The sequence below is a fragment of the Abramis brama genome (assembly GCF_963993115.1).
Source record: "Abramis brama genome assembly, chromosome: 1".
Lineage (NCBI taxonomy): Eukaryota > Metazoa > Chordata > Actinopteri > Cypriniformes > Leuciscidae > Abramis > Abramis brama.
In genome coordinates, this window is record NC_139963.1 from 8,919,698 (window position 1) to 8,930,888 (window position 11,191).

General features: G+C 37.8%; 1 protein-coding gene across 2 annotated transcripts; it reads right to left on the minus strand.

Annotated features, from left to right (window-relative positions):
• Nucleotides 1-2,711: 2,711 nt before the first annotated feature.
• LOC311096788 (galectin-3-binding protein A-like) lies at nt 2,712-10,217 on the minus strand. Of its 2 annotated transcripts, none has more exons than XM_084136146.1 (6): nt 10,048-10,217; nt 9,718-9,791; nt 5,766-5,972; nt 5,541-5,672; nt 5,199-5,460; nt 2,712-5,052 (listed from the first exon to the last, which is right to left on the minus strand). In XM_084136146.1, exons 2-6 carry the CDS (start codon nt 9,788-9,790, stop codon nt 4,011-4,013), a joined length of 1,716 nt encoding a protein of 571 aa, XP_083992272.1. In that variant the 5' UTR covers nt 9,791; nt 10,048-10,217; the 3' UTR covers nt 2,712-4,010. The 2 variants fall into 2 exon arrangements, with proteins under 2 accessions (XP_083992272.1, XP_083992273.1); XM_084136147.1 differs by having other exon boundaries at nt 3,424-5,052; nt 5,772-5,972.
• Nucleotides 10,218-11,191: the final 974 nt, after the last annotated feature.

Below are 11,191 nucleotides of genomic sequence, written 5' to 3' on the forward strand. Positions count from 1 at the left end.
CAATATATGCATTGACCATGTATGGTTAATATTGATTCATATATATAAAAAAGAAAGAAATAAAGACAAAAACAGCATTACATGTAATGTTCATAAAGTTTTATCCTTTATTGTGTGCATATATTGCGCATACATGTTCCCATATAAATGTGAATGTATTGTACACGTAACATTCATGGAATGAGTTATAGCAGATTTCTACACAGCAAAATCCCCAGTGTTAAATTAACACTCTCAGTGTTTATATAATCCACACTCAGAGTGTTATAAGTAACACTGAAGCAGTGTTGAAGTTAATGAGATAATTAAGTGATTAATTGAGTGATGATTGAGCATTATTGAAGGTCTTGAATCAGCCTGAAGGGGTTGTATTCGCTATAACAACCGCCTCACTCTACATTTTTCCGCTTATTACATGGCCTACCAAATAAATCAATAATTTGACACAAAATATTGATTTAAAAAGGAGTTTATTGATTAAAATAGTCTGTTCTCCACAGTTAGAATCCTGTGTCCATAGCAACGCTCTGTTTTTCATGGCAACGGTGTGTTATCCTTAGCAGCGATCTGTTGTCAAGAAATAACACACCGCATTCTACATTAGAATTCAACCAAGCCATGTAATAATTAAAAATAACAAATATATTACATCATATATTTTATAGCCTATATGTGTATGTATATACTGCATGAGTAACTATGTTCAATATATTTATTTGCATGCTGTACCATATCTTATCATTTGTGCATCTATATGTTATGAAGGGTATAACTGAATATGAAATTACATTCTGATATATAAGTAAATATATTTTCAATATATGAAATCAGAAATTCCTTATGTATTATTCAATTTATTGTAATATATTTACACAATATATTATTCTGTGTATTTTCTAATATACCATTAAATAATTTAATATATTAATCATTCATATTTTAGGAAGTATATTTCTTTGAGAAAGGGTTCTCAAGTCATTTCTGAGCATATTCTTTGTTCTCCAAAAGTCTTTGTTTAAATAAACCGGTCTGTTTGCTTTTCCATTGTATTCATATTTACGAGAACATTCCAGGGTGTTGGCATTCCAGTGACTTCTGTGATTAGACCTGGCTTTGAACCGGACTTGAGCATGACACAGCTGAAGCGTTACATTTTGCTGCTGAAAAAAGAAAAGTTTGTATTTAAGGTCACATATATTATCAAATGAGACTTTTGCTCAGAGATAACTAAACCATTTTGGATCTGAGCAGAAATTAAAACAACAACAGCAAATTAAACTTTAGCAATCAGTGGGGAGGAGATAGAGAGTGATGATGAATGATAGAGGGGAAACCCTGGGTTTATTAAAGACCACAGAAAGGCAGGGCACTCGTTTAAGTGCTCATCTGAAGCTAAGTGTGGACAAGGACAGACCTCGGGATGTGCTTCCCGTTCTGGCCTCACCAACACACTTTCAGCTGCAACTGTAGTTTGGCCAGGACGTTTCCCACCCTGAGGCCTCTCTCATGAAGCATTTAAAAATTTAAAAGCTTTACACATTACAGTCACCATGAAATCAAAATGGACAATTTTGCAGTGTTGCAGTGCTTATTATAAATGATTTATCTGTGCACATCATTATCCTTTTCTTTTTTTAAATTCATATGCACATGTAATCTTTAATCAAAAACGCTAACCTCCCCTCCCCTCAAAACGACATCTGATCTCTTCATGACGTGTCTCGGTTAAATATCCTCCATAACTGACTGAAAACAACAACTATTTGTTGTTGTTTCAGAAGTTGTTTCACTCGGACATACGCCACATAAGGGAAGAAAAGACTATTTCATGTCAACTTTAAACTGAAGTTTTACACATTCAATTGAAAGCTGTTTTTAAGTTTAAATTTAAAACTTCATATTAATGGTCAAATTATTATTGACAATGTGTATTGCATTTTGTAAGCCTAAATTCGTAAGACTAATCTACATCTTTCTTTTTAATATAGGCTACTGTAACTTCAACCCCCCCCCCCCCCCCCCCTCCATTTAAAGTGAAGAATAAAACTGAAACTAAAACTAAAAAAAACTAAAATGCAATGGCATTTCAAAGATTAATTTTAAACAATACTACAGTTTAAAATATTGAATTGATTAAAATGTCTGTGATCACTTAACCGCATGCAATATTTAATTAATTTTGTTTATGATGGGGCATCATTATTTATATGCTGTCATAAAATACATCGTAATTTATTCCTGCTGTAATCCAAATCTTCGGGATGTGATGCTTTGAGTGAGGAACTGTTGAAGAGTGAGATTTAAAAGTTGTATGTGAATATGTATGACAGTCTAATGCAGTTCAACCTGTGATGCGGTTGATTGTACTGCTTGCTGTTATACTCACTCAGTAAATGCTCAATCTTTAATTCTCAGACCTGTCTCTCTCAAGTTATAACACGAACAGATCCAAATTCAAACTTTTAATTCAGGGATATTTATCTCCTTCCTCACTAATGATTCTAAAAAAAATAATAATAAAAAAATGGTCAAATGACTGTCAGCAGTGGCTGCCAAACAAAAACGTAAAATTAAAGTAAAATATCCTAATTTAAATACAGTGCAAAAAACTTTACCAGAAATATTTTACAGAAAACTGTTGTTTTACAGGTATTTCCTGAATTAATTCAAATGACTGGCAGAAAGAGAACATTAAACACTAACATATCTCTCAAGATCTCAACATGTTATTTTATTACAATCCAGTAATACAATCTCAACACTTATTACAATCCAGTTTGACTTTATTTCTTTCATACACAAGTTCTTATTGAGAATAACAGAGGTTTACATACTAAAGTTTGGTTCAACTTTATTTATACTCTATACTCTAATGACACTTAGTTGACATGTAGTTGCAAAGTTACTTATTCTCAGAATGTCTTAAGTGGACTTTCAAAATAAATTGTTACCTAATGTTTTATTAAAATTAATAAAGTTACCATAATGTCACCATTATGATTATCAGTGTTTGCTTTAGTTGGGCTCTTGACCATTGACTTTTTAAAATTAGTTTTTCTTTGGCTGCATGCTTCAACTGTGTGTTTCTAATACACATTTGTTATGACAAAAAAAGTTGGTACTGTATTAGCGTTGATATAGGCATTGTGTGGTCTGAAGCACTGATGTCGCTTAAATTTAAACATCTGAGTACATTAGCAGTTCATTTCACATGAGTAGCCTTGTTATATTGTGGCATCAGTATTATAACAATCTGATATTCAGATTTTTTTTTTTTTTTTTATCAATATACAGAAAAGTTTTTGAGCTGTGTTTTTATTTTATGGCACACAGAGACATCAAGAATCAACATATTAATCTCAACAATGGTGACAATCAACAAAGCTTTTTTGTGATGTTCAGAGTGACAGTCATTAAAAGTAATTTAAAGGTAATTTACAGTAATTTACAGTAATTTAAAGGTAATTTGGTCGTGTGGAGGTATTTTATAGTAATTTGGCTCAGTTTTGGAGTTTCTGGTGTACTTAAGTATGAGAGTTGGTTTCAACACTAAAACCTATTCAGGCCCAGTGCAGGGCCAGTTATGGGTTAGTAAATGGCTGAGACTCGGGCCAGTTATGGCCCATGTGTGGCCCTTGTCTTTAATCCAGATGTGTGTCACTTCAGGGCTGTCATTCTTTGTGGCATGTGGGCCGTGGGCTCTGTGGACTGGAGCTGGGCCACAAAAAAAAACTGCAATGTGAGCAATAAAGGGAATCAAACTAGCAGAGAAAATTAACAAAAAAAAAAAAAAAAAAAAATTATTTTTATGGGCACTTGCAAAATTAATCATTTTTATTGCTAAAACAATTAAATGAAAACTTTAAAATCAAGTGAAACATTTCAGAAAATTCATTCAAGATTATAAATGAATAACATGTATTTTAAAAAAGGAGACTTGATTGAATCTAATAGATTTGATTAGACTGAAAATGGCTGTAGTAAACTACAGTAGCCAAATGTAACTGCAGTCAGATATACTCTGGACGCACAACAAATCTAAAACCGTAGTCATCAGGACAGGGGTTAGGCAGGCCCATACTGCTGTTGGTTGGAATCACTGCCATGCTGTTTTTGAATTCTTGGACATGAAAGACATTGTTTTGATTTTTACAGGTGAGAATCAACCTGTTGCTGAAGCGAATGGTGTTAGTGTAACTGTACTGATTACCACTTGCGAGGAGCCTTGCAACAGGAAAATATTTACATGAAACACCGTAGTTAGAGCATTCCTGAGCATTACGAAAAACCTGGGCTTGCCACTGAACTATCTTCTCTTTGTAAAGAGCACTAGGGTGTGCAGGAGTGGAGAAGGTTTGGAATCTGTTATTTTGGCCATAGTTATAGTTGTAGTTATAGTACGGGTAATTGTTGGTTGTGTAATTGATAAATACACTCCACTCATCAGAAGTGTAGATTCTGGGCAGATAATCATTACTCATGCTGTCCATTTTATTCCTGATCTTAGAGAAAGGCAGAGCATTGAACTGAAAACCTCTGAGCAGACCAGTTAGGTACAGTTTCTCATGATTCTGATGGAGAACACTTGAGGAAAACTGCATTTCATACAGTTTATCCACTGGGATCAAGAGGAAGCGGATGTGATTCAGGAGGCTGGCCTGTTGTTCTGAACTAATTTCATCACCTTTGTCTTGGATCCATCTCTCCAGAGCTTCAAGAAGAAAAGCTTCATCCTCCACAACCAGGTCTGAGCGCTGCAGCAGAGCGTCCATCATGTGAAAGGAGATGGTGCTCCACAGCGGAGAGCTTATGAGGAACTCACAGTTCCAGGAGAGATACTGAAGGACATTCTCCTGCAGAACAAGGTCACCTGTGCGGACGCCATACTCGTACATTGATAGCTGTGTCCGGAAGGTGTTGTCTTCTGGAAGGAGGGAAGTGAAGATCTTGCCAACATCCTCCATAAGCGTCTTCACTCCGAAGATAAATGACAGCTGATGGAGACATTGAGCCGAAGTGATGGAAACATCAATCTGACGAGTGTACAAATACCTGAGAAAAACAGTTCAGACACTGTAAGCATCTATCACCCATAATATATTCAGTAGAAATATGATATGCACTATTCAAAGCAACATTCTCGATTAATTGAGACAATTGGATTGAGCTACAAATTGAAGTGATCTTAAGAAATGTACCTGAGAAAAGCAGAGACATGAGGATGGCACGTCTGGCTGACATCCACTGTGAGGTTTCTGGACTCATTTGTTATGTTTAGTTCTGGATAAATCATGAGGATCATACGGTGCACACAAAACGCCAACTCTGCCTCTTCACTAAGGTCTCGTACTTTAATGCTGAAATCACAACCATCTCCACTGTCAAACAGAAGACCAAGATCATCAGACAAACCCAGACTGTTATCCACAGAGAGCTGACGATTGCTGGTTATGTTTTTACCTGTAAAGAAAATATAATAAAACTGATTAAATTTATGTAAATAATAGATATACAATGGACAACTGCAAATATATATCTACCAGTTTCGCAGGTCACTCCTGCATCTTCTTTATGTGAGCAGTCAGTAACACCCCAGCCTTTAAAGCTGCAATCAGACAATGAGCTTTCTGAACCTTTACAGTTCATGTCATCCAGCCAGATTGGACCAGAGCCTTGAAAAATAAATAGAATTTGGGGTAAATATTTTTTTTGACAATTATTGTTATCATAGTGTGTAACAATAAAATGGACTGAGGATCATATACCTTCACCATATTGTCCTCCAGGCGTAACTGAGATTGCTCCAGGAAAACCCATCTGACGACACACCACTTGTGCTTCAGCCATGTCCCATCCGTCATCACAAACTGTTCCCCACTGTCCATCATGATAGATCTCCACACGACCAGAAGAAGGAAGATTCCCCACCAATCTCACTCTGCCCTCCTGTGTTGGCTGCTTTGGTGTGTAACCTTCATCCAGCAGCAAAATATTGAAAGATTTATTTATTTTACTGAAAAACACTTTAAAGACTTTAAAGCAGCCAATGAAATGTGTTGCTTAATCTCAGCTAACTGTGCATTTGTTGTTGTAACAGATGTGTTTGGTTGTAAAATTCCACTGGATGTTTAAAGGACAATTCCGGTGAAAAATGAACCTAGGGGTAATTAACACATGGTTACCGAGTCGATCATTCCCTGGGATGTGTTTTCATGATAATCGAATGTATAGAGTTTTATCTCTAAAAACAGATTAGCTTATAACGCTAGTATATGGGGCATAGAGTAAGTAAAAGTAAATGGCTAGTTAATACCACTAACAAGGCTCAAAATAGCCTCACACTAACACGGTAGCATAATGAGGGTCCCTACATGCAAACTGAAGCATTGAGAACTTTGTAAGTGTACAGACAGTTTAATAAGAAGATACTTTATAAAGGCAGTACATTACGCATTTACAGGCTGGAGTCATCTTGGAAAACAGTCTCGACTAGTCGAGCCACGAACGCCGCGCTACGTTAGATTTCACAAACGTAATTCCTATCGACCAGCTCACGTAGCAAGGCGTTCGTGGCTCGACTAATCAAGACTGTCTTTATAAAGTATCTTCTTATTAAACTGTCTGTACACTTACAAAGTTAGTGTGAGGCTATTTTGAGCCTTGTTAGTGGTATTAACTAGCGATTTACTTTTACTTACTCTATGCCCCATATACTAGCGTTATAAGCTAATCTGTTTTTAGAGATAAAACTCTTTACATTCGATTATCATGAAAACAGGGAACGATCGACTCGGTAACCATGTGTTAATTACCCCTAGGTTCATTTTTACCGGAATTGTCCTTTAAGACTTTGTAGATTACATTTAACATAAAAAATATGTTGTAATGTTTACAAATATTACTGTCATATTGTATTTATTTGATATAAAACTCATGACAAACCTGTAAATACAAATACTGCAAACAAACAACAGAGCTTTTTACACTCTGTTTCAAAAAGAAATTGGGGCAGTGATGAAGTGAGCAGGTAGGTTAGAGTCCAAAAGATGATCTTGAGGGAGACACAGAGGAATGGAGACAGGGAGAATAGTCCACTCTGGGTAATTGAGACTGGACAATGAGCTGGGGTGAAGTGTGTGTACAAGTAGTGTAGGTAATGAGGGTGATGATGAGGTGAAGGTGTGTGTGAGGTCATGAACAATGTGCAGGTGGGAACCAAGGAGAGTGATGGGAGATAATGTGTAGAACTGTGACAGTAGCGCCGTGTAACATCCCAGGGATGGAAGGGTGGGCGCCTTGGAGGCTGACGAGGAGGTGGAAGCCTCCAGGATGGCGCTGGTTCAGACGGCCAGGGCGGAGCCGGCCATTCAGACGGCCAGAGTGGAGCCGGCAGCTCGGGAGACCAGGGCGGAGCCGGCAGTACGGGTTTGTGGACCCTCCCCCAAAAAAATTCTTGGGGAGCTCCAGGCGTCGCAGCAGCGGCCATCTTGGACTAGTGATCAGGTGCGACGGCGGGCATCTTGGACGAGGGATCAGGTGTGGCAGTGGCCATCTTGGCAGAGGGCTTTGGAAAGGCGGCCATGACGGGACAAGACTCTGGAACGGCGGCCATCTTGGGATGATGCTCTGGAATGTCGTCGAGTTCACCATCGCTGGGATGGCCGATGGTGAACGGGGACTCACTGCTGGCCCACACCCACTCCACAAAAGCCTCGAAATTCTCCCGAGGTCCCGCATCAGGCAGGCGTGCCTTCATCTCCGCATTGAGGCCTGTGTGGAAGAAAACACTCAATGTTCAGTCGGGGAAGGAGGTAAGGCACGCCAGGCCGAGGAACGCCGCGGTGTGGGCCAGAATGCTGGTCTTGGTCCAGGTAAAGCATAAGCACTGCTGGATCCATTTTCTGTCTTGGTCCGGTCTTCTGTTACAAAATGCAGACACAGAGAGGAAGATGGAAGGTGAACAGTGAGTTTATTGAACAATAATGGGGCAGTGATGAAGTGGTAGGTTAGACCATCTTGACGGAGACACAGAGGAAGGGAAGACGTGGCGACAGGGAGATCGCTGAAGACAGAGAAAATAGTCGACTGTGTAATCGAGACCGGACAATGAGCTGTGGTGAACCCTTACGGAACAAAAATATATGGGAATATACTGCAAAATATAATGCAATATATTACATAATACATTTCAATATATGGGAAACTAGTGCTTATATTTTTCAATATACTGCAATATATGCATTGACCATGTATGGCTATATATTAATGAATATAAAATATTTATAAATGAAGACAAAAATAGCATTACATGTAATATTCACAAAGTTTTATCCTATATTGTGTACATATATTGCACATACATGTTCCCATATAAATGTGAATGTATGTTCATCAGAGGTGTATAGTCCAGGGGTCAGAAAGTAGAAGTCCTGCCATAATTCCACCCATGAACTCAGCAGCTGATTTCACTAATTAGTTCTATCTCTTGGCGGAATTAGCAAATCCAGGTGATTGGAACAAAATACTGAGGACTTTTACTTTCTGAACCTGGACTTTACACATCTGGCCACATGTCAGCCAATAGCAAAATAAATAACCCAGAACTTGACCTTATCTGAGTCACAAAACCTGTGTATATTAAATGCTGTTCCATTGTTTTTTAATTTAAAAGGTTTTCTGGTATGTGTGAGAATCTCCAAAGATTTTCTATTGGGTTCAGGTCTGGAGACTGGCTAGGCCACTCAAGGACCTTGAGATACTTCTTACGGAAACTTGAGATTTCTTTGGCAAACTTCAGACGGGCCTGGACATGCGCTGGCTTGAGCAGGGGGACCTTGCGTGCGCTGCAGGATTTTAATCCATGGCGGCGTAGTGTGTTACTAATGTTTTTTTTTAGACTGTGTTCCCAGCTCTCTTCAGGTCATTGACCAGGTCCTGCCGTATAGTTCTGGGCTGATCCCTCACCTTCCTCATGATCATTGATGCCCCACGACGTGAGATCTTGCATGGTGCCCCAGACCGAGGGAGATTGACCGTCGTTTTGAACTTCTTCCATTTTCTAATAATTGCACCAACAGTTGTTGCCTTCTCACCAAGTTGCTTGCCTATTGTCCTGTAGCCCATCCCAGCCTTGTGCAGGTCTACAATTTTATCCCTGATGTCCTTACACAGCTCTCTGGTCTTGCCATTGTGGAGAGGTTGGAGTCTGTTTGATTGAGTGTGTGGACAGGTGTCTTTTATACAGGTAACAAGTTCAAACAGGTGCAGTTAATACAGGCAATGAGTGGAGAACAGGAGGGCTTCTTAAAGAAAAACTAACAGGTCTGTGAGAGCCGGAATTCTTACTGGTTGGTAGGTGATCAAATAATTAATTATTTACATACAATGTGATTTTCTGGATTTTTGTTTTAGATTCCATCTCTCACAGTTGAAGTGTACCTATGATAAAAATTACAGACCTCTACATGCTTTGTAAGTAGGAAAACCTGCAAAATCAGCAGAGTATCAAATACGTGTTCTCCCCACTGTATATAATGTTATAATTCTTTTTTTTTTTTTTCATTATAAATGTTTAATATTTTCAAGCTAGTTGACAACAGCAAAAGTACATCTTTTCTTTTTCTTTTCTTTTTTATATAGTATTTTTTTCTGTCTCTCTTTTTTGTAACTGCAAACAATGTATTTTATATAAAAAAATGAAAGAAAAGGTTTACTAACCAAACGGCGTCCAACGTTGTGCTGAAACATGAAGAAACAGTAGAGGCAATAGAAGATACATGATTCTTCTCATGCTGGAAATATTGCAAAAAGCAGAGACATTTACAAAAAATCTTGCCTTTCCTTTAAATAAGGATCAAAGTATTTTGAAACTGGGATAAAATGCTGTGTAATCACATTTAAAGGCTACGAACATTTTTATTTTATGAAAATGTTAAATTTGAGAAGTTTTATTACTGCAACATGCATTTAAACAAGAGCTATCTGTCAGCACACCTGGGCTAAGGTTAGTGTCATAAAAAATTGTTTAGTTAATCATTTCATACAGACTTTGCTCTGTTGTTCTGTCCGTGCTGCTTCAGATCCTTCTCATGCAGTCCAACATGGGAAGAATGATACAAACACAAAATGGTATCTCCTTCTTCTACAAAGTTTTATTGGTCAGACCCAAAGTTTATATAATCTTCTTGTTATGCATATTCATTTGATTTAGAACAAAGACTTTCACAATTGATTGGATAAACAAATGAACTATATCATAAGCCCTCCTACTTCCGTTTACCATAAGTGGATGTTTTACCTCTTTTCAAGGACAAATGTGTCCACAGTTAGATAAAGAAAACATGTTGAAACACAGCTGGTGCTCTAGCAAGGAAAGCAAAACTAAGAGAATGATGGGGGAGAACGAGTGGATCAACTCCCTGAGGGGATTGCGTCAGGGATAGTTCTCTGCTAAAGCGAAGAGGTCCACTTCTGATAACTTGTGACAAACCTGGTATAGGTTTGTCACAGTCATCTGTATTATGGATCAAAGTAATTGTAGACCTATTTGCTTCATTCTTGTTTTCTGCAGTGTTTTAGCAAAATTATATTTTTGTCTTCTTACTGTCTTTCTGCTATTGTTGTTAAAATAACCTTTAAAGGGTTAGTTCAACCAAAAATGAAAATTCTGTCAGTAATTACTCACCTTCATGTTGTTACAACCCTGTAAGACTTTTGTTCATCTTTGGAACACAAAATAAGACATTTTTGATAAAATCTGAAAACGCTGTCTTACGCATAGGCTTCTATGTAATTTCAGTCTGCCGGCCTGGAAAAGTTTGTAAAAACATTGTGAAAATAGTCCAAGTGACCACAGTGGCTCAACCTTAAAGCCCATGTTGCAGGTTTTTTTTTTTTTTTTTTATTAATATAACCTTGTATGAAAATACCATATGAAAAGTTAATGCAGGATTAAAAATTGCTTTGCAAGACATAAGGGCACAAATTTAATAGAAAACGTGACCGTTTCCTTGACCGTGTCGAAAAAGCGCTTTTTTTCACCATCGCGTCATATGACGTCACATGAGGTAGTCGTTTGGCTCTGCGTTCGCGCTCAGTGCAGAGATAGGTTGGTATTCAGCTGGAGCGGTCATGATTCAGTGTGTTTTCTGTGCTTATTGTATTTCAATGAATCATCGTCGTGGTAAATGAT